Source organism: Podarcis filfolensis (genome assembly GCF_964270895.1).
Source record: "Podarcis filfolensis genome assembly, chromosome: 9".
In the NCBI taxonomy this organism is placed as follows: Eukaryota; Metazoa; Chordata; class Lepidosauria; order Squamata; family Lacertidae; genus Podarcis; species Podarcis filfolensis.
Genome location: NC_139610.1, coordinates 6,088,484 through 6,110,870, shown reverse-complemented (window position 1 = coordinate 6,110,870; position 22,387 = coordinate 6,088,484). Strand labels below are relative to the sequence as shown.

The window sequence follows — 22,387 nt, the reverse complement described above, 5'->3', positions numbered from 1 at the left end:
CTGTGTAAGCTTTATGTGCTCAAACCAGGACAAATGCTGATATATAAATTATAGCCATTTCTAAATTTGCATCGGTACATATACATCAGCATATGCAAAGTTTATGCAAATTAGTGCCTCCTTTTTTTCAGTAATGAGCCAGTGGTACCCTGGCGGAGAGTTTGCTGTGGAAGCAAACGGGCGCATTGCAAAATGAGGTTAGGGAGAATTGGGCCCAGCATGGAACACCCCCACCCTGCCCTTTTGCCAGCTTTTCTTTCTGCATGCAATATGCACTCAGAAAGTTGTGGGGTGTCTGTTAAAGGCAGAGTCCCCAATTGTGGCCCTCCCAAGATCTCCTTCCAGTAATGCCCCATTATTAGAGAGCAGGGAGAAATTTGACTCATTTCACACTGAAAGGCAAACCTGCCTCATTTGCACCATCTCAAACAATCCGCAGACTGAAGCATAGCCATCCTTCATGATTTGTCCTTTTCTGAATTTTGCAGTGCAGCTCTCCAGCCAGGTAGTGTGTACACAGAGGTATGCACTAGGTTCAAGTGTGCAGAAAAATGAAACTGTGAGTGAAAATAACATGCCGTATTTTTCGCTCCATAAGGCACACCTAGTTTTTAGAAGAGAAAAACAAGAATAGCCAGCAAGAGCCACAGACATGCTCGCTCGGCGCGGCTCTTTAAAGATAGAGCGGCTCTTGCTGGCTTTTCCAGGAGGTGGGAAAAGGGACTGACAGGCTGCCCTCCATCCCTTCTCCCACCTCCCTGAAAAGCCAGAGCAAGCTGCACAGCTATCTCTGAAGCCAGCAGAGCAAGCGGGAGAGCTGCGCAGCGCCTCTTGCTGTGCTGCCTTCCCAGCAAAGCAGGATGAGGGACAGAAGGGTGCCCTTACACGGAGCCCCTTCCGTCCCTCATCCTGCTTCGCTGGGAAGCCAGCAGACCAAGAGGCGCTGTGCAGCTCTCCCTCTTACTGTGCTGGCTTCAGCGATAGCTGCGCAGCCTGCATTCGCTCCATAAGACGCACACACATTTCCCTTTACTTTTCAGGAGGAAAAAGGTGCGTCTTATGGAGCGAAAAATACGGTACCCAAAAATGCATTATATTTGGCAGGAGGGGGGATGCTTTGCAAAAATATGTGCTTTAGGCAAAATTGCTTCCAAAAAAAGGTGCCTTTTAGGTGAAATGTGCACTAAGATTCTGGTGCATTTTCACGAGGACTTTAAAACACATATAAGAGCATAAGGAAAGCCGGCCAGATCAGACCAATGGCCCACCTAGACCTGAATGCTGCTCTCACAGTGGACAACCAGATGCCCCAAAGGGAAACCAGCAAGCAGGAAATGAGCACAAAAACAACAGTTTCCCTCCCATGGGGTTTCCAGCAGTGGTACCTCGGGTTACAGACGCTTCAGGTTACAGACTCCACTAACCCAGAAATAGTACCTCGGGTTAAGAACTTTGCTTCAGGATGAGAACAGAAATCGTGCAGCAGCAGCGGGAGGCCCCATTAGCTAAAGTGGTGCTTCAGGTCAAGAACCGTTTCAGGTTAAGAACGGACCTCCGGAACGAATTAGGTTCTTAACCCGAGGTACCACTGTATTTTGAAGCACTCCAACCTCCAACTGCAGAGGCAGAGCAGAGCTGATCGAGCCGGGTAGTTGCAGAAATGTGGAGAAACTGAATTGAAGACTGGAAAACTGAGAACCCAAGTGGACAGGCCTGTCTGTCCCTGGCCGCTGCCCTCTTGCATTCCCCTCGCGCTGGGCCTGCCCCTCCACCCTGTGCTTGGCTGCCCCTCCTGCCATCCTGCCTCTCAAACACCACATTCCCTGGCAGCAAACACTTAAGAATGGCTTTGACTCCACCGCTGTTCTGGCATCTTCCCTCCCACCCTCTGCTTTGGGAGCCCGCCCTTTCCCTGGATTGGAAGGGGAGTAAACACTCCAGAATATTTTTTCCCCCACCTGTTTGCTCAGCTCTGTGGGCTTAGAGAGCTTTATTGGCTTCTGTTTATCAACCCTGCCAATGCCACCCCGCTCTCCAGCGCTGCCAGCGACAGGCACCTGCCGCCTGCAAACCTTACTGCCAGTTCTAAGCGGCTCCCAGCTGGGGACCTAGCACTTCTTTCTTTTTCCTCCTCCTCCTCCACCTCTCCACAGTGACGCTTTGGGCACCTTCCCTTGGTTCCTGCCAGGCGCCTCCATGCCAGCACTGCCAGGGCCGTTCCAGGACTCCTCCATCCTCCCAGCTCAGTTTGGGAGCAAGGCTGTGGAGACAGGTAAGTGGAAACTAACAGGCCTGGTTTGGGGGGCATCTTGGGGGAGAGCAAGGCCAGCAACCCTTATTGGGGCACAAGGTTCTTTCCAAATGAAGTGCAAAGGCCTCGGGCCATTTTCCACTCTTGGGTTCTGTTTTCCACATCACGTTGCAAGAAAGAAGAATTTGAGTTACGTGAAAAGTGCACCAGGATTTTACAGTGGTACCTCGGGTTAAGAACTTAATTTGTTCCAGAGGTCCGTTCTTAACCTGAAATTGTTTGTAACCTGAAGCACCACTTTAGCTAATGGGGCTTCCTGCTGCTGCTGCACTGCTGGAGCACGATTTCTGTTCTCATCCTGAAGCAAAGTTCTTAACCCGAGGTACTATTTCTGGGTTAGCGGAGTCTGTAACCTGAAGCGTCTGTAACCTGAAGCGCCTGTAACCCAAGGTACCACTGTACTGCGAATTTCTCCTACCGTGCCCATCCTGCATGCAATTTTTGCAAAGCAATCTCCCCTTATATGCTCGTTTGTTATTTTCGCTGTACAATGCATTTCCATTCACCCCACTATGTATGTTATGCGTACACATTACAGTGGGACCTCGGGTTAAGAACTTAATTCGTTCTGGAGGTCCGCTCTTAACCTGAAACTGTTATTAACCTGAAGCACCACTTTAGCTAACGGGGCCTCCTGCTGCTGCCGCGCAGCTGGAGCACAATTTCTGTTCTCATCCTGAGTTCTTAACCCGAGGTACTATTTCTGGGTTAGCGGAGTATGTAACCTGAAGCGTCTGTAACCCGAGGTACCACTGTACTTGGTTGGAGAACTGCCTTGCAACCAAGGAAGCAAAAATTCAGAGACCCCAAAACAGTGGAGCCAGCCTGCTTGTAGCTTGTGCTTGGCTCACTGAAAGACGCCTGATACCGACTCAGACCAGTGCTGTCTACTCTACTGGCAGCAACGACTCTCCAGGGTCTGAGGCAGGGGACTGACTTCCCAGCCCCACCTGGAGATGCTGCTCCTGGGGACTGAGCCTCCTGCATGCAGACCAGGTGCTCCAGCGCTGAGTTCTAGCCCTCCCCTCGCAGCAAAGGTGGGCAGCGGAGGAGGGATGCTGAGGAGCGGCTGCAGGAGGCCTGTCCATTTCCGCTCTGAGCCTCTTTTGTTTGCTTGTGGGGAGAGGAGGGCCCTTCTCCCAGCAGAACAGCAAGGAGCTTTGTTCAGAGGGTGGGAAGGAGGGGGCCGCGGAGGGGTTGCAGCCAAGAGGTTGCTGCTGGCTGCGGGATCCCAGGCATGTTGGCAGGCAGCGAGAGAACCCTACAGTTATTTATTAATTTGAGGGGGGGTCCCCAGGTTTCTGTTTGTTTATTATTTACTTGTGATATATTTACTTATGAGAAAACACAACAAAATATAATACCAGATGCTAACTAAAACAAAAACAGAGGCAATTGAGGATATCTGCAGCCAAACATATAGGAGCAGAATTCCAAACCCAAACAAACGTAATAAATTAATATCACAAACTTACAAGTGACACAAATTTGTTTCAGTTCTCCCATACCTTCTTAACTCCAGTACACTCACCATACATTTAAAGCACATTTCCTCCTCTACAAAAAAGGGAACTGTAGTTCACCCACACAGAGAACTATAATTCCCAACATCCTTAACAAACTATAAAGATAAAGGTAAAGGGACCCCTGACCATTAGGTCCAGTCGTGACCGACTCTGGGGTTGCGGCACTCATCTCGCTCTATGGGCCAAGGGAGCCGGCGTACAGCTTCTGGGTCATGTGGCCAGCATGACTAAGCTGCTTCTGGCGAACCAGAGCAGCACACGGAAACGCCGTTTACCTTCCCGCCGGAGCGGTACCTATTTATCTACTTGCACTTTGACGTGCTTTCGAACTGCTAGGTTGGCAGGAGCTGGAACCAAGCAACGGGAGCTCACCCCGTCACAGGGATTTGAACCGCCAACCTTCTGATCAGCAAGTCCTAGGCTCTGCGGTTTAACCCACAGCGCCACCTGTGTCCCATAGTTTTCAGAAAACTATAGTTTTCAGAATTATCAGTGGAGGTAGGAAGTGTTTCAGTTGTGTGGGCTGTAGGGGGTTAGAGCATATTGAGGTCACAAGGGCCCAACATTAGAGCAGGGGTGGACGTGGGTGGCGCTGTGGGTTAAACCACAGAGCCTAGGACTTGCCGATCAGAAGGTCGGCGGTTTGAATCCCTGCGACGGGGTGAGCTCCCGTTGCTCGGTCCCAGCTCCTGCCAACCTAGCAGTTCGAAAGCACATCAAAGTGCAAGTAGATAAATAGGTACCACTCCGGCGGGAAGGTAAACGGCATTTCCGTGTGCTGCTCTGGTTCTCCAGAAGTGGCTTAGTCATGCTGGCCACATGACCCGGAAGCTGTACGCCGGCTCCCTCGGTCAATAAAGCAAGATGAGTGCCGCAACCCCCGAGTCGGCCACGACAGGACCTAATGGTCAGGGGTCCCTTTACCCTTTAATAGCTGTACTTGGGTTTCGGCAATTGAAGATCCTGTGGAACTAGCGCTCTTCCTCTCCGATCTCCTCCTCCATCTCCATTAGGGATGGATGAAAAGGTCCTTGGAGTCACCAGGACATGTCCCACATCATGCTCCCCTAGAGCAACCCAAGGGAGGGGCGGGACATAGAGGGAAAGCTGGCCCAGGGTTATCTCAGGTCAGCCCTCCAGACCCAGCCAAGGACGCTGCCACCGCAACAGCTTGGAAACTGCAAGTGAAATATCTTTTTTATCGGAACATTTTCCCTTGGCCTCTGAGCACACAGGGGAACAATCATTGACAATCTTAATCTGTACGGTTGTAGCTTTTCAGATAAGGTAAAAATAGATGGGCTCTGCTTCGGACCCTTGGTCCACTGCTCAGGCACTACTATTTCCCCATTTCCCTGTTGAACAATGATTACAAATTGTTTGCAAAAATATTAGCTAACAGATTGAAAAAAATATTAAATGCATATATACATCAAGATCAGGCAGGGTTTGTTCCAGGTAGACAAATGAAGGAGAATATAAGGAATATTATGAATATAATAGAATACCTGGAGGTCAAAAATGAAAAGAAAGCAGCAATGTAGATGATGAAAAAGCCTTTGACAACGTCTCTTGGAAATTCATGACAAAGCTGCTTGAAGAAATTAAATGTGGCTCTAAATTTTTAAAAGGAATATAAGCAATTTACTCAGAACAAAAAGCAAAATTAATTATAAATCAGGTGATAATGGACGAATGTAAGACACAAAAAGGAACTAGACAAGGATGCCCACTATCGCCATTGTTGTTCATCCTGGTACGGGAAGTACTTGCCAGAAATATAAGAGCAGATCAAGAGATCAGAGGTGTAAAAACTGGGAAAAGTGAGTTTAAACTAAAAGCATATGCAGATGACTTAGTGATAACAGTAGAAGATCCAAAAACTTCACTCCCTAAAGTGGTAGAAAAGATTCAGAAATTTGGGGAAGTGGCAGGGTTTAAATTAAATAGGAACAAAACAAAACTACTAGTTAAAATTTGAAAAAAGGCCACCTGCACCTCTGCTGGTCTGCACACGCCCTTGGAAAAGCCGAGGCAGCAGAAGCATGCCAGCGTCAGACTTCTTGGCTCTGAGCCACCCTTCCTGGCATGCCCTTGGCCGTGTCCCCCACTGCTGCAATCCAGTAGGCCAGGACGGGGAGCCTTTTCCCCTGTGGATGATACACAAATAGAATCAGAGAACTGCAGAGCTGGAAGGGAACCCAAGGGCCATCTAGCCTGACCCGGTGCAATGCAGGAATTGTCGGAAAAGAACCCCCGAAAGCCAGCCACCCACCCACGAAGGAGAGTCCACTTCAACGCCCGACAGCTCTTACCTTCAAACATTCTTCCCAATCTTTAGCTGGAATCTCCCGTCTTGCAATTTGAATCCATTGGTTCTGCTCCTACCCTCCAGAGCAGGAGAAAACAAGCTTGCCCTGTGACAGCCCTTCAGATCACCTCTCAGCCTTCTCTTCTCCAGGAGAACAAAAGGCCATCATATTGCATAAAGTTTATCCATTTTTCTGTTTATCACTTTTAAACGAGTGTTATTTTATCAGCGATGGCTATTCGCCAAACGTTGTTGGGCCATAAATCTGGGGGTGGCTCCTTTAAGACCAAGTTTCAGCTAAAGAGAGACAAGCCTATGAAGAGGTACAGTGGTACCTCGGGTTAAGAACTTAATTCGTTCTGAAGGTCCGTTCTTAACCTGAAACTGTTCTTAACCTGAAGCACAGTTTACTTTAGCTAATGGGGCCTCCCGCTGCCGCCGCGCGATTTCTGTTCTCATTCTGAAGCAAAGTTCTTAGCCCAAGGTACTATTTCTGGGCTAGCAGAGTCTGTAACCTGAAGCGTATGTAACCTGAAGCATCTGTAACCCGAGGTACCACTGTATAATAAACAAGTATGGAAGGAGAAATGCAGGAGCTCCCAAATTATTTCGAATATTTCTGAGGATACCAGTCCCCAAAGTGTCTGTATTAGCAGGCAGCTCCGCCATGAGGGATTAATACATTCCCTTAGTACCTGTTTCTTGAGCATCCACCCTGATTTGCTGGCCCAAAGCTTGCCCTGTCTTTTACTGAGCAGTATGATTTTTTTGGGAAAGGGCACACAACACGAATATGTCCTGCCTTCATCCCGATTTTCTCAGTGTGTTTAGGCAGCTTCCTCTTAGTCATTCATTCACTCCACACTTTTTTAGGGCATTTCCCTGCCACTCTCTATTCCACAAAATGCCCTATTCTTTTCACCAAGCGGATTTGTTGCACTTGGGCAATAGAAAGCTCGCATCCACTTGAAATGCACAAACCTAAAGTTCTGCTGTGCACTTGAATCCCTCCTGCAAAGGACTGACAGTTTGGCGTTTTGCTGCTTGCCGGGAGGTGTCTTCTGCCCCCTAATATTTGTTTGCAGGGGGCCCAGCCCCTCAATATTTAGGGGGGCTGGTGGAACATTGCAGAAGGCTGCACCAGGCTGCGTGGTGTCAGGAGATGTGTGATGTTGTGACACACACACATCACACATAGATGACGCACAACATCCCCCAGGCATCACCTGTTCGGTGTGGATTGGGGCCATGCAGTGAGACCCTTTCATGGCTACCACGCCTCCTCCTGAGTGCAGCAAAAAATGGTTTTCATTCTTAGATGAGAAATAACACTGTTTCACTATAAACAAAACAAAACATAGTGGAAAGCAGTAATTCACCCCTGCTACAGAAACGGGGGCTAAAGGGTGATGCGAGGGACCAATAAGCTATTCATCTTTCATGCTGTTGTCACCCAACAAAGGGGCAGAAGCTGCAAATGGGAAGGTTTTAACTAACTTTGCAAGGGGAATTCGCTAGATGGGCATGGGTTTTGCATGAACATTATAGGAAGCACTGTAGGAACAGGCACTGCAGTACAAGATATCCCTACATGAAGTTACATGTTCAACTACCATTCTAATTCTGCTCGGCTGAGTAATCTCTGTGGAGTAAAACGCCCCCTGCGCATGGTCATCTCAACACCAAAGACAAAAGTGAGAGATCAAAGAGCTGCCTTCCCTACCAGAAAGGCGAGGTTGATCTTCACAGCTGTCTTACCACATCACCATCTCTTGCCTGCAAGATCTACGAAGCGGACGGCATCTCTCGCCCAGGATCTATTTATACCTCCTTCTCTGTTTCGCAAGGAGCCCACCTTTGGGGAGGTCATGGGCCTTCCAATAATGTACCTGCCCTGCAAGGCAGATGACATTCTGCGTGGCTGGTCTTGTTGCTCCTGATGCGGAATGGCAACCCGTGGGGGGCGGGGGGAGGAAGGCAAAGGGGGTCACTGCCGGTTGCCTCAAGCGGACCGGAACAGATGGGGTGTGAACCGGAGGATCTGCCTGCAGAGCTCTGGATTATTTAAAGAGAGACGCGTTGACTTGCACACTGTCAGGCAGGCTCCGGGGATGCTAGATCCTTTGCGCCCCACGAGCCCCTTTCCTCCATCCCCCCAGGGACCTTGCTTCAGGGAGGTCACCTAGGGTACCTCTCCTGCCTGCCAGGTCTGCTGCAGAGCTCTCCCTGGCTGCTGCAGCCTTGCTCTTCTTCCATGGCTGATCTCCACTGTCCTCCTCTGTCAGCCCCAAGTGCCCGGCTCAGGTGAGCAAGGACCCTCCTTGGGCTCTCGCTCCCATCTGGGGCAAGGCAGGGGATGGCGCTCTTCAAGGACCACATCTTCCCAGCTCTGTCCCTCTGCCAGTCGATCATCTTTTTCTTCTGCAAGGGGATGATTGAAGGGTTGGTGATCCTCCTCTTCCTGTGGCTGCTGGTCCAGGTACTACTAGACAAACACCAGCATGGTGAGTATGCCCTCCTCCTCCTCCTCCATCTGCACCCCCTCCCCGAAGTATCATGGGAACTATAGTTTCCTAAGGAGATTGTAGCACCCGTGAGAATAGAGGTCTCCTAACAGTTCTCAGAACTTTCAACTAACTACAGTTCCCAGGATTCATTGGGAGAAGCCATGGCTGTTAACGTGGCACTAAAGTGCCTTTTGGGACGCGGGTGGCGCTGTGGGTTAAACCACAGAGTCTAGGGCTTGCCAATCAGAAGGTCGGTGGTTCGAATCCCCGCAACGGGGTGAGCTCCCGTTGCTCGGTCCCAGCTCCTGCCAGCCTAGCAGTTCAAAAGCATGAAAGTGCAAGTAGATAAATAGGTACTGCTCCAGCGGGAAGGTAAACGGCGTTTCCGTGCACTGCTCTGGTTTGCCAGAAGCGGCTTAGTCATGCTGGCCACATGACCTGGAAGCTGTACGCCGGCTCCCTCGGCCAATAAAGCGAGATGAGCGCCGCAACCCCAGAGTCATCTGCGACTGGACCTAATGGTCAGGGGTCCCTTTACCTTTTAACAGCTCTCAGCACCTTCAACAAACTACAGTTCCCAGGATTCTTTGGGAGAAGCCATGGCTGTTAACGTGGTGCAAAAGTGCCTTTTAAGCCCGTAGGGTGGGCATTCTGCAGATGATTATCCTTTGTATGGGTGAATCTGGACCGATAGCATTTTGCAGGAGGAGGGATTCGTGTTTTAGCTTTGTGCGTTGGAAGGGGACTAAAGCACCCTGGCCGTGGGCAGTTTGGAAAGTGATGGGAAGATGCATTGCAAAGTGTGTGGGATAAACAAGGAGACAACCTTGCAAGCAGATCAGGGTGAGCAGACATTGCCGTATAACCACCCTGTATACAAGTCAGAATCAATGCTCAGTAAAAAAATGGACAAGGTCTAACCTTTAGCCCCAGCGCCCTGAGCCAACTACCGTCTCCAGGGTTCTTTGGGTTTCCATGGCTCCTGAAAGATATTGCTTCAAGGTTATAAGGTAGATAAGGCCCCAGATGGGTCCGTCCCAGAGTTCCCTAGGAAGAGGCCTGGACTGTTAAACCACTTTGGGACTTGCACCTCTGTGAGGGGGGCGGGGGCAGGGGCCCCCGCCCCCTTAACAAACTACCAGATTCCTTGGTGGAAGCCATAGCTGTTTGTTTGCTTTGTTAAGTGGTATGATACCATACTGCTTTCAAAGTATAGTGCAGATGGGGCCTATCGCTACTACAGCACATCGTTGGCATTAGGATATTTGATTCCCGCGTTGCAGGGGGTTGGACTAGATGACCCTTGGTTTCCCTTCCTGTCCTACCATTATATGATTCTACAGTATCTGGTTCTATTTCCCATCCCTTTTCAGGGAGCGGGAAAGCATTAAAAAGTCAGCTGTGCGTCGTATGCTCTAAAAATCAAAGGCAGCCTTCTAACACGGATCTCCAGGTGTTGTAAGGCGTCCAGCTGCCATTAACCTCAACCAGCATGCCCAGTGCTCAGGGTTGGTGGAAGCTAGACAGTCCAGCAACATCCTGGGGGCCACAGTATGCAAACAGGAGCAGCAGCAGCCACTATTTATTGGTATTCTCTGGACTGATTTCTGTTCTGGATGTGAGACGAAGAAAGGAACATTGGCAAGTTCCTGCACTGCCGGGGTTGGGCTAGATGACCCTTGGGATCCCTTCCCTGTTATTGTTAGAATCCAGAGGTGCAGGGGATTGGCCCAGGGCCTTCTACATGTGAAGCATGCGCTCTAGCCTTGCGCTGCAGCCCTCCCTCCTCCCATCTCATGGGACAATGCAACATTCTCTCTCTCTCTCACACACACACATTCTGGGGTCAGCTGCCAACTGACCTGGAAGCCAAGCACAGATTGAGTGCTTTGCAAAGGGCTGTTTGACTAGGCAAGGGCCTCTGAGCTCCACAACAGCCCTGCGTCAGCAAAACTGCAGGCCTGATAAGCAGAGCTTTTCTTTCCCTGGGGTTTATCTGGTTTGAGGAGAGTCTGGCTTTATTTTAGCTCCTGAGCAAACATGTCGAACTGATGTCATCAGGCCAGAGCTGCTCTGCAGGCGTCTTTTGGAGAGAGTGGGAGTCGGGATGGGGTCCCTTCCCTGCCTTCTCTACTCTCCTTGTGAGCTCCCCCTCTTGCCCTTCTGAGCCTTAGTGGTAGTAGTTGTTGCCAATCTGTTCCAGCTGTTGTGAGCACAGATGGGGGAGGAATCCAGTTCACACTTAAAGGAGATACTATACTACCTAATCCACACATTCCAAAGCTGCCAATAGTGATAGTGCAATGTCATTATACAGCTCTATGGTGCGGCTATGGGATGTGGGTGGCGCTGTAGTCTAAACCACTGAGCCTAGGGCTTGCCGATTGGAAGGTTGGCGGTTTGAATCCCTGCGACGGGGTGAGCTCCCATGCAAGTAGATAAATAGGTACCACTCCGGCGGAAAGGTAAACAGCGTTTCCATAGGCTGCTCTGGTTCGCTAGAAGCAGCTTAGTCATGCTGGCCACATGACCCGGAAGCTGTCTGACGACAAACACTATCTCCCTTGGCCAGTAAAGCGAGATGAGCGCCGCAACCCCAGAGTTGTCCGCAACTGGACTTAACGGTCAGGGGCCCCTTTAGCTTTACCTTTATGGTGCAGCTGCATTTGGAATGTGCATGTTAGGCAAAACTGCATACAGATTGCATAATAATTTTCAAGGTGACTTGTTATACTTCAAAAACCTGCAACTTTATGTGGACAAGTGAACAGAACTTACAAATGAAAACAAAAAAGCAAAACCGAGCAAAACCCAAATGGACATGTTTGGCCATCCCTACTTGTGAGTGGAGAAGTGAGTACATAGATGGAGATCCGGTGGTGGTTCAGAGATTACAGTGTTAGACTAGGAACTGGGAGACTAGGGTTCGAATCTCCTCTGGGCCATGAAGCTCACTGGGGGTCCAGTCTCGGCCTCTCAGCCTAACCTACCTCACAGGGTTGTTGCAGAGATTAAAGGAAGTGAGGAGAACCAGGTAAGCCAACTTGAGCTCCTTGCAGAAAAAGGTGGGGGTATATATGCAGTAAATAAATTAAATAGATGGTCCATGATGAGCCCTCCCCTGAAACTGGGACCTGCCCCCTTGAGGCTTTGCAGTTGCTTTTCCCACAATATGACCCTCTTCTGCAAACAGAAAGAAAATTCGGACTTAACATTCGGAGTAACTTTCAGGTGGTAAGACTCCCTCGGAAAACAGTGCACACTCATTCGCTGGAGGTTTTTAAGCAGCGGTTGGATGGCTATCTGTCAGGGATGCTTCAGCTTAGATCTGATTCTTGCATTGCAGGGGGTTGGACTAGATGACCCTCAGAGTCCCTTCCAATTCTAGATTCTATGATTCTCCTCCTCTCCTCTGTTCAGTGCACTTACAGGTATTCCTGGGCGTGGGGCTGGCCCTGCTCTGCTTCTGCCTGCTCCTCGGCTGCGCGATTTGCTGGCACCGGCGGAGGACGCGGCGCCCGGATTGCGGCGAGGCGCAGGCGTCGGGCCGCGCCCTGGTGGATCTGGGCCCCGCTGTGCCCTCTCCGACGACCGCGGTGCCCATCCAGCAACAGTATGCCCAGCTGGCGGGGCAGCTTCTGGAGAGCCTGCCTGCTGCAGCTGCTCGCGCGCCGGCCTCGCCCGACGGCAGCCCCCCGACGGCCCTCCTGCGCGGCCGCGCCTCCCTGCCCAGCCTCGCCGTCCCGCCCGGGCTGAGCGCGCCGCCGGCCCAGCGCCCTCGGGGCCCGCAGCGCCGGAGCACCATTGCCGCGGGAGACAGCAGCCCCCTCGCCGTGCGCCCCGTCGCGGGGCTCCTGCCCAAGCCGCGACCTCGCCTGCACTTCGCCGTCGGCTACTCTCCTCCGGAGGCCACGCTCACGGTGAACGTCGTCGGCGTCGCCCACTTGCCCGGGGGCCTCGGCGCCAGCCGCAGCTGCTACGTCGAGGCGCGCCTGCTGCCGGGCTCCGCGGAGCCGCAGCGCACCGCCCGGCGCCGGAGGAGCCTCCACCCCGAGTTCCACCAGCAGCTCCGCTTCCCCGGCTGCGCCCGCCAAGAGCTGCCGGGCCTGACGCTGCGCCTGGCTGTGTACGCCAGGGCTTTCGCCCGTCGGAAGGACGCCTTCGTGGGCGAGGTGCTGTTCCCCTGCGCCCAGGTGGCCGGCCAGCAGGGCGACTCGCCCTCGGCGCACGCCCAGGAGCTGTCGCTCGCGAAGGTGAGGCTCGCGTCGCCTCCCGCCCGGCGGGGACCCCCAATTCCCGCTTCGCCTGCGGACCTCTGGAGGGTCTTGGGGCAGCAATGGTAGTTCCCTAAAATTCAAATTGTAATATAAGAAATAAAAAGAGCAACAGAAAAGCAATTGAGAACCAGTCCCCAATATTCCGAGCGATGGGTGGCGTCACCTGCAACCACAAATGCTCACACCCTGCTGGTCGCCCATGGGCACAGTTTGAGAATAATAATAATAATTATTGATTATTTATACCCCACCCATCTGGCTGTGCAGCCTTTTTAGGCCTTTTTCACGGGTAGAAAGAGCATTGGGTGGCTTCCAACAAACCACTAAAAGACCTATTAAATATTAAAAGCCTCCCTAAACAGGGCTGCCTTCAGATGTCTTCTAAAAGTTTGGTAGTTATTTTTCTCTTTGACATCTGGGAGGGCGTTCCACAGGGTGGGTGCCACTACCGAGAAGGCCCTCTGCCTGGTTCCCTGTAATTTGGCTTCTCGCAGCGAGGGAACCGCCAGAAGGCCCTCGGAGCTGGACCTCAGTGTCCGGGCAGAAACCCTGGATTGGATGGGTAAGGGCTGGTTTTATTTGTATTTATGTGTGTCATGAGCGTAGCCAGGATTTATTTCCGGGGGAGGGCAGAACCTCAGTTAGTTATGTATTTTGCAATGATTTACTTGATTTAGGAGGGGCAGCTCCCCCCCCCGTGGCTACGCCCATAGTGGGTGGGTGTTCCCTTTAGAGCAGGGTTAGGAAACTGGCCCTCCATATGTTATTGGATTCCAACCCCTGTTGGCTGCTGCCCTGGGGGGTATGTGGGCCCCTGAAGGGCAGGCTCATGCAGTTTTATATAAGTGAAATACAGTGGTACCTCAGGTTAAGTATTTAATTCGTTCCAGAGGTCTTTTCTTAATCTGAAACTGTTCTTAACCTGAAGCACCACTTTAGGTAATGGGGCCTCCTGCTGCTGCCGCGCCGCCGGAGCATGATTTCTGTTCTCATCCTGAAGCAAAGTTCTTAACCTGAAGCACTATTTCTGGGTTAGCAGAGTCTGCAACCTGAAGCGTCTGTAACCTGAAGCATATGTAATCTGAGGTATCACTGTAACTAAACAGCATTTTAAAGCCTTAGGCAAGTGACTTTGACACGCAGGCATCCCAACAAAGAGGCCGTAAGCAGCGCAAAGTGACCTGTGCAAAAACCACAGGAGGCGAGAGTTGCTCTTGTTCTGGAACCCTGCTTCCTGGATTCCCATTGAGGCTTCTGGTTGGCCACTGTGCAAAGAGGATGCCGGACTCGATGGGCATCCACTGGCCTGATCCAGCCAGCTCTTCTTAGGTTCTTAAATCCATGTGAAATATAAAACTGGAGCTGGCTAACTCCTGTATGTGTGTACATCTATGTCATGACGTGTTCATTCTCTCCCCCTTCAGTGCCACAGTTCCCAGGACATGAGCTCCGCCTCTTGGCTCTCTCAGCCCAGGTCCCTGGGGCAGCTTTTCCTCCTGCTCCAGTATCAAGCTCTGGCCAATCGCATCAAAGTTCTGGTTCGCAAAGCAGAGAACCTGGGACGCGTCAGCCGGATGCTGGGAACACCAGGTAGGATGCAAGTACCAGCACATGTATAGGAACACACAAACATGGGGAGCTGCCTTCTGCTGAGCCAGACCATTGCTCCCTATATCTTAGTGTTGTCTACTCTGACTGGCAGCAGCTCTCCAGGGTTCAGGCAGGGAGTCCCTGCCAGATCTACCTGGAGGCGCCAGCGGGGATTGAACCTGGCACCTTCTGCATACAAAGCAGGTGTTCTGCCACTGAGCTATGGCCCTTCCCTGTATATGCCTTCCTCTGTGATCTCCACATGCAATAATTCTGTCTTTAAACTGGGATCTGGTGCAGGTATTGCTCAGTACCTTAACAGATTTAGGTACAGGACTCAGGACACAAATTTTCACAAAATTTGCATATTTTAATCTATATGCATACACACACATTTTTTAGAAATCTGTGAGCAAATTAAGATGGGGATCTCTCAGACCCCATTTGCATTATGCATTTAAAGCATTAGGATACCACATTAAACACACATGGAAAGAATCCTGGGGACTGTAGTTTGTTGAGGGTGCTGAGAGTTGTTCGGAGACTCCTTTTCTGTACTTAATAGTACTACATTTCCCAGAGTTCTCCAGGAAGAGGGCAGGACTGTTAAGCCACTCTGGAAATTGCAGCTTGAAACTGCTTTCTTTGCAGAGTGGGAAATGCTAGCTTAGGGGAGCTTTTCTTCCTCCATAGCGGCTACCAACGGGCTCCCTGGGACTGATGATCAGGTGATGATCCATTATAGGGAGCCTCTTGCAGGCCCTGCTCCTCATCAACAGATGGGCAATGAAAGCACATCTCCAAAGACGATGGCTGTAAATGCCAATCAGCAATTTTCTTTGAACTTTGACAGGTTATATCAGGTGGTGGGCAGCCCTGTCCACCTATCAAAGTGGGGAGAGAGGAATCTCTCTCGTTCCCCTTCTTTCATAGAATGGTGGAATTGGAAGTGACTCCAAGGCTCACCATCTCTGCCTCTTCTAGCTGTCAGGCACAAACCTGTCCGTCTTGAGGATTCCTGCATCTCCCATCCCTTGTCCTCTGCTTTTCCTCTTTCTAGACCACTACGTTCTGATCCACCTCTGCCACGACGGAAAGGTCATTGACACAAAGGAGACCAAGTCCATAGCGGGCTACAACCCCGTGTGGAATGCCCCGTTCCTCTTCAGCTTACCTGCCGGAGACATCCAGGAACAGCAGTTGTCCCTGGAGTTCACAGTCATGCAGGTAATGGATGGAAGATTTGAGCCAAAGTATGTTAGGGACGCGGGTGGTGCTGTGGGTTAAACCACAGAGCCTAGGACTTGCTGATCAGAAGGTCAGCGGTTCAAATCCCGTTGAGCTCCCGTTGCTCGGTCCCAGCTCCTGCCAACCTAGCAGTTCGAAAGCATGTCAAAAGTGCAAGTAGATAAATAGGTACCGCTCCAGTGGGAAGATAAACAGTTTCTGTCCGCTGCTCTGGTTTGCCAGAAACAGCTTGGTCATGCTGGCCACATGACCCGGAAGCTGTACGCCGGCTCCCTCGGCCAGTAAAGCGAGATGAGCGCCACAACCCCAGAGTCGGCCACGACTGGACCTAATGGTCAGGGGTCCCTTTACCTTTATGTTAGGGAAAGGGATTGGTCTCTCCCTGATGACCAGTGATGGAGATGGTGACGGTTGTCACATTTAGTTAGTAGGGTGAAGACAGATGCAAAGAGCTGTGGTTTCCATTGAACCTCTGACTCCACTCTGGCCGTAACTAAGTTGAGTGCTGGAAGATTTGGGGCGGATAAAATAAAAGTCCTTCATGCAATGCGTAATTAAACTATGGCACTCGCTTCCCTAGGAGACAGGGATGGCCACTGGCCACCAACGTGGATGGCTTTAAAAGAGGATTAGACACATTCACAAAGGAGGGGGTCAAGGATGCCTCCTAGCCAGTAAGGAATCCTTTCTTGAATCCTGCTTGCTGGTTCCTCAGAGCCACTGTGAGAATAGGGTGCTGGACTAGATGGGCCCTGGGCCTGATCCAGCAGGCTCTTCTGAACAATTTTTATGGCCAGGATTCTATATGCAGCTCCCTAGCAAAGGTCCCTAGCAAAGGGACGCGGGTGGCGCTGTGGATTAAACCACAGAGCCTTGGGCTTGCCGATCAGAAGGTCAGCCGTTCGAATCCCCGCGACGGGGTGAGCTCCCATTGCTCGGTCCCTGCTCCTGCCAACCTAGCAGTTTGAAAGCACTCCAGTGCAAGTAGATAAACAGGTACCGCTCCAGCAGGAAGGTAAATGGCGTTTCCATGCGCTCCTCTGGTTTGCCAGAAGCAGCTTAGTCATGCTGGCCACCTGACCCGGAAGCTGTACGCTGGCTCCCTTGGCCAATAAAATGAGATGAGCGCCGCAACCCCAGAGTCGGGCACGACTGGATCTAATGGTCAGGGGTCCCTTTACCTTCTCCTAGCCCAGGCTTCCTCAACCTCAGCCCTCCAGATGTATTTGGCCTACAACTCCCATTATCCCTAGCTAGCAGGACCAGTGCTCAGGGATGATGGGAATTGTAGTCTCAAAATATATGGAGGGCCGAGATTGAGGAAGCCTGTCCTAGCCCATTGCGGGGCAGGGGGAGGCAGGCAAGGGTAGAACAGCTTGCATCCTGGGTTGGCCTGAAAGGTGCAGGCACAGAGGTAATTCCCTGGGCCCAAATGCAACATACGATCTTGAGTGCTGAGCCCAGCCCACTCTGGATCCACACTTCTGGACTTGCTGAACAGTTGTACAAATGTATAGATTTTTTATTTATCTATTATTGTGATTTTTTAAATCCTCCCTTCACCCTAAGGTCCATGGGCAGGTCACAACATTGAAATGCAATGTTAAAAACAGTTCCAAACAATTCAGTCACAAAAATTATGGGGTGGGGTCCTAAAAATATGCTCTTTGAGTGTCAAAAGCTGGGGTCAAGAGGTATGTCTTAAGCCTTTGAGTTGAGCTAAAGAGAAATGAGGTTTTAGATAGACAGTGTGGTTCAGTGGTTAGAGTATTAGAGTAGGACCTAGGAGAGAGCAGGGTTCTAATCTCCACTCTGCCATGAAGCTCACTTACCCTCAGCCTAACCTACTTCACAGGGTTGTTGTAGGGGTAAAAGGAGGAGGAGGAGAACCTGGTGAATCCTTTCTGTCCAAGGAGGAAACAAAACAATGCATTGATTCCTGCTTGTTGTTGTGCCAACTTACACAAGAGGGTGCACTTCCTCAAGAAGTATTTCGTAGGTGGGAAAACTTGGGCTGAGATTTCCTATAGGCAGGAAAAACCCCTGAGGTGAAATGGAAAAGTGCTGCCGTGCCCCTCTGCCCAACTTTGCTTGCCAGGGTCCTGTGGTGGCAGTGGCAGCTGCCAGGTTCTGGTGGGATATGACGGGGTCTGGGGGATCTTGCCAGAACCTGGAGGTCGCTGCCGCTTTGTCCTTGCTTCTCTGGCAGCAGCGGGAGGGTGCATGGGAGGGGGGCCACCAGCAAGAGAGCCCTGCTGGAAGCCAGACAGTTCTCCTCACTCGTCCGGCATCGGGGGGTGGGGTGGGGGTTTGGCAGGGCTTGGATTCCACCTCGCACGGTGGCTGCCTCAGTCCGTCTCAGGACGGGGTAGCCCTGCTATAGGGCAGCCCCACAACTATCCCTGACTCTGTTCCCCCCTCCATCTCGTCCCAGGCTCGCCTCTACACCCGCAGCTGCGCTGTTGGCCGAGTGCTGATTGGTCCTGTGGCCCCTGAGATGGGGCAGGTCCACTGGAAGGAGATGTGCAGCCGGGGGAACATGGAATCTGCTCGCTGGCATGCCATTCAGTCAGAAGGCTTTCAGCTCTGCCCTTGAGATGCATGTGCAGATCTTCCTGCTGGGGAGTCGTCTGCCTGTCATGGCGAAGGATGGCGGCCAAAGCAATGGCACTCTGCGAGAAATGGCCTTGGTTTGAGGGGAACTTGGCATTGCCACACCTTTAAGGTACGCAGGACTGCAAGGAAGTCCAGCTGGAGAAATCCAAGCCAGTTCCAAGTCCTGCCAAGGCAGGGACTTTTTGCCCAAAGAGAGGTGATGCTGCTCGGAGCCCTTCAGAAATCCCAGGATTGAAAAGTCGACTGCAAGCTCTCCAGGACAGCCAAAGGCAGAAAGAGCAGGTGGATCAAGCTTTCTTCCTCCATAACACTCCCCACCTCCACCGGGCACGCTGACCTCAGATCTAAGATCCGCTGCAGCAGCAGCACCTTCTGGGGCATTGCATTATCTGCGTAACTTTCGGCTGCCAGCCATAGCGAAAGAGAACTGGAAACCGGATCAGCAAAGCTGGATTTGGATGGCGCTCAAAGGCATGGCGCTGTTCTAGGTGGGGTGTTGACTGCTCTCCTGCTGGTGTTGCAACGAGGAGAAACTTGAACTGGGGCAGTTGGGTGCAAACAGAAATGTCAGAACAGAAGGTGCTGGTGGCGTCACTGCAAGGCAGCCTGGAAGGGTTGTTGTGCTGGAGGCTGCGATGGACAGAGCTCTGCAAGGAGAGTCTCTCTGTATAAAGCACATGCATTGCCCATTAACAGCCTTTATTGCATTCCTTCTCAGAACATGCTTATTTCATTCCCTTATCTCACCCTTCCCTCCAGGGGGTTCAGGACCTGCACACACGGATCTCCCCACCACCTCCCCTTCGTATCCTCTCAACAACCCTGCGAGGTTGTATTAGTGGGCAATGCCATGTGGAAGATGTTTCACACTATACGTTAACTTATCCCCTACATGCAAATCCAAAGAGGCACTTTTTGCAAAGCCCTGTTTGTGCAGGATCAAATCAAATATCTTTAATACGGTCAGTGACCAGGAAGCAATTTATAAAAATATGACATTAAAAGTAGTATTGTGCTACAAATACAGTAGTAATATGGCCAATTCACAGAATTGGTGCTTATATTTATAACCAGGTTTTGACTTTTAAAGTTTTAAAAATTCAATTCAGGTGTCGCTACTGTTTATTATCGTTCCTTCGATGTTTACAATTTGAACTCCGTTGTTGACATCATTGCTCGTCTTATTCTTGTTGCAATGTAACAGAACTTTGCCATGGACCTGTTAATTTCGGGCTCTTTGTCAGCTAAGAGGTGTCTGATATAGATGTCGTCTGTACTGCGAGGTATTTTCCTCAGAATCGGTTCGATCAGCTCTTTTCTTGAGTCTCGATATAATGGGGTTTGTGCAGGATAGCAGACTCTCCCTGAGTTGAGGGACCACACTGCACTGGGAACAAGAAGAAGCATCTGGATAAAATAGCCGTAAAAAGTGAGGGGGAATTTGGAGCACTAAACTGAAACAGGGGCATCCCTGTTATCATATATCTCACATTATATGTTTGCTGCTTTTATTTGCAGATGTCTGAGTCATATTTGAAACTGTTTATGATTGTATGGAATTGTCATGGCCTTCAGTTAGTACAATAAACTTATTTTGAGTGATGTAGGTTAGACTGGAGGGCAACCTACCAGCTCAAAATCTCCTCAGAAACTTTATGACTGAGCAAGGATTTGAACTCTAGTTTCTTGTACTATGAGGGATGCAAGGAGCTGTCTTGTACTTAGTCGGATCCCTTGGTGCATCCAGCTCAATATTGTACAAACCGACCTGCAGCAATGGCTCTCCAGGGATTCATGCAGGGGTCTCTCACCTGGAGATGCTGTTGCAGACTGAACCTTGTGAATCAGGTGACTCTACCACTGAGTTACACTGAGGGACGCGGGTGGCACTGTGGTCTAAACCACTGAGCCTAGGGCTTGCCGATCAGAAGGTTGGCGGTTTGAATCCCCACGACGAGGTGAGCTCCCATTGCTCGGTCCCAGCTCCTGCCAACCTAGCAGTTTGAAAGCACGTCAAAGTGCAAGTAGATAAATAGGTACCGCTCCGGTGGGAAGGTAAACGGCGTTTCTGTGCGCTGCTCTGGTTCACCAGAAGTGGCTTAGTCATGCTGGCCACATGACCCGGAAGCTGCATGCCAGCTCCCTCCGCCAATAAAGCGAGATGAGTGCCACAACCCCAGAGTCGTCTGCGACTGGACCTAATGGTCAGGGGTCCCTTTACCTTACCACTGAGTTATGGTCCTTTGAGAATCATAGAATTGTAGAGTTGGAAGGTACCCCAAGGGTCATCTAGTCCAATCCTCTGCAATGCAGGAATTGCAACTGAAGCATCCCTGACAGATGGCCGTCCAACTTCTGCTTAAAAACCTCCAAGGAAGAAGAGCCCACAACCTCCTTAGGGAGTCTGCTGCAGCTGCACAGCTGTTACCATCAAGAAGTTCTTCTTGTCATTTGAATCTGTTGGTTTGGGTCCTACTCTCTGGAACAGCAGAAAACAAGCTTGCTCCACCTTCTTGTGACAGCCCTTCAGGTGTTTGAAGGTGGCTCTCATGTCACCTCATGTTTAGCCTGGAGAAGAGGAGACTTAACATCCTCAGTTCCTCAAAGTTTGGTTTCTGGGCCCTTGGTCGTCCTGGTTGCCCTCCTGTCCTTTCCCTTCCTAATTCAGTCCTTTTTAGGAAAGGCAACCTTTGACCCCCAGGGGTCACTGGGCTCCAGCTCCCATTGGCCCTGAGGCTCGATGAGATTTGGAGTGCAATGCCATAGCGGGGGCCACAGGTTCCCCACCCCAGCTCATCCCCTGCAGCTCACTGGCTCAGTCTGCTTTGCCACAAAGTTCTTGCCCTTTCCCCGCCAGGAGACAAGCTTTCGCCCTGCTGCACCTGAGCCAGGTGTGTGTTCTTCTCTATATGGTGGTGACTGGAAAGATTTTGGCAGGTGGGAGGGATGCTGAGCTTCCCCCTTGGGCCATTTGGACAGGTGGGACATCATAATCATGTCAGATAACCCAAAGGGGGGGGGATGTAATCAGTGTCTGCGTATCTTGTATAAAGCCAGCTAAGATCCAAGAGGATGGCTCAAAGGCAGAAGAAGAAGAAGAGTTTGGATTTGATATCCCGCCTTTCACTCCTCTTCAGGAGTCTCCAAGCGGCTAACATTCTCCTTTCCCTTCCTCCCCCACAACAAACACTCTGTGAGGTGAGTAGGGCTGAGAGACTTCAGAGAAGTGTGACTAGCCCAAGGCCACCCAGTAGCTGCATGTGGAGGAGCGGAGATGCGAACCCGGTTCCCCAGATTACGTGACTACTGCTTTTAACCACTACACCACACTGGCTCTCAAACAGGAGAATGCCCAGACAGTCTGCATTTAATAATCATTATTTATTATTTGTACCACGCACATCTGACTGGGTTGCCCCAGCCATTCTGGGTGACTTCCAGCATATATATAAAAACATAGTAAAACATGAAATCTCAAAAAGCTTCCCTGTACAGGGCTGCCTTCAGGTGTCTCCTAAAGGTTATATAATTTAGAGGTGAACCTGACACTTTGTGAAACGAGGGGCAAACTAAAAAGCAGTCATTTACCGTATTTTTTGCTCCATTGGACGCACTGGACCATAGGAGGGGGAGAACAGGGGAAAAATTTTTTTCTTGTTCTCCCCCTCTAAAATGAGGTGCGTTCAAGGTACATTCACCAGAGCTTGTGGGGCTGGCGGTGGGGGGAAGCGCTGCTTTCCCCCACCGCCAGCCTCAAAGATCCCTGAAGCCTTTGGAGTGCAGCGCCCTGCTGCCCTGGAGAGTCTGTGCGCGCAGCCGTCCCCAAGCTAGAGCAGCGAGACGGAGCGCTCCGCAGTGCTCCGTCTTCCTGTTCTGGCTTTGGGCTTAGCGGCGCAGCCTGCATTCGCTCTATAGGACGCACACACATTTCCCCTTAATTTTTGGAGGGGAAAATGTGCGTCCTATAGAACGAAAAATACGGTAAATCTGCACTTCCTCAA

The 22,387-nt window shown here is 50.9% G+C and overlaps 1 protein-coding gene across 1 annotated transcript; it reads left to right on the top strand.

Moving 5' to 3' along the window:
* The first annotated feature begins 1,427 nt into the window (after positions 1-1,427).
* On the top strand, positions 1,428-19,320 carry LOC310770173 (synaptotagmin-5-like). Its single transcript, XM_083630622.1, has 5 exons — positions 1,428-2,272; positions 12,076-12,908; positions 14,357-14,522; positions 15,583-15,749; positions 18,205-19,320. The coding sequence occupies exons 1-5, from the start codon at positions 2,197-2,199 to the stop codon at positions 18,364-18,366; spliced, it is 1,404 nt and encodes a 467-aa protein (XP_083486748.1). The 5' UTR covers positions 1,428-2,196; the 3' UTR covers positions 18,367-19,320.
* The last annotated feature ends 3,067 nt before the right edge of the window (positions 19,321-22,387 follow it).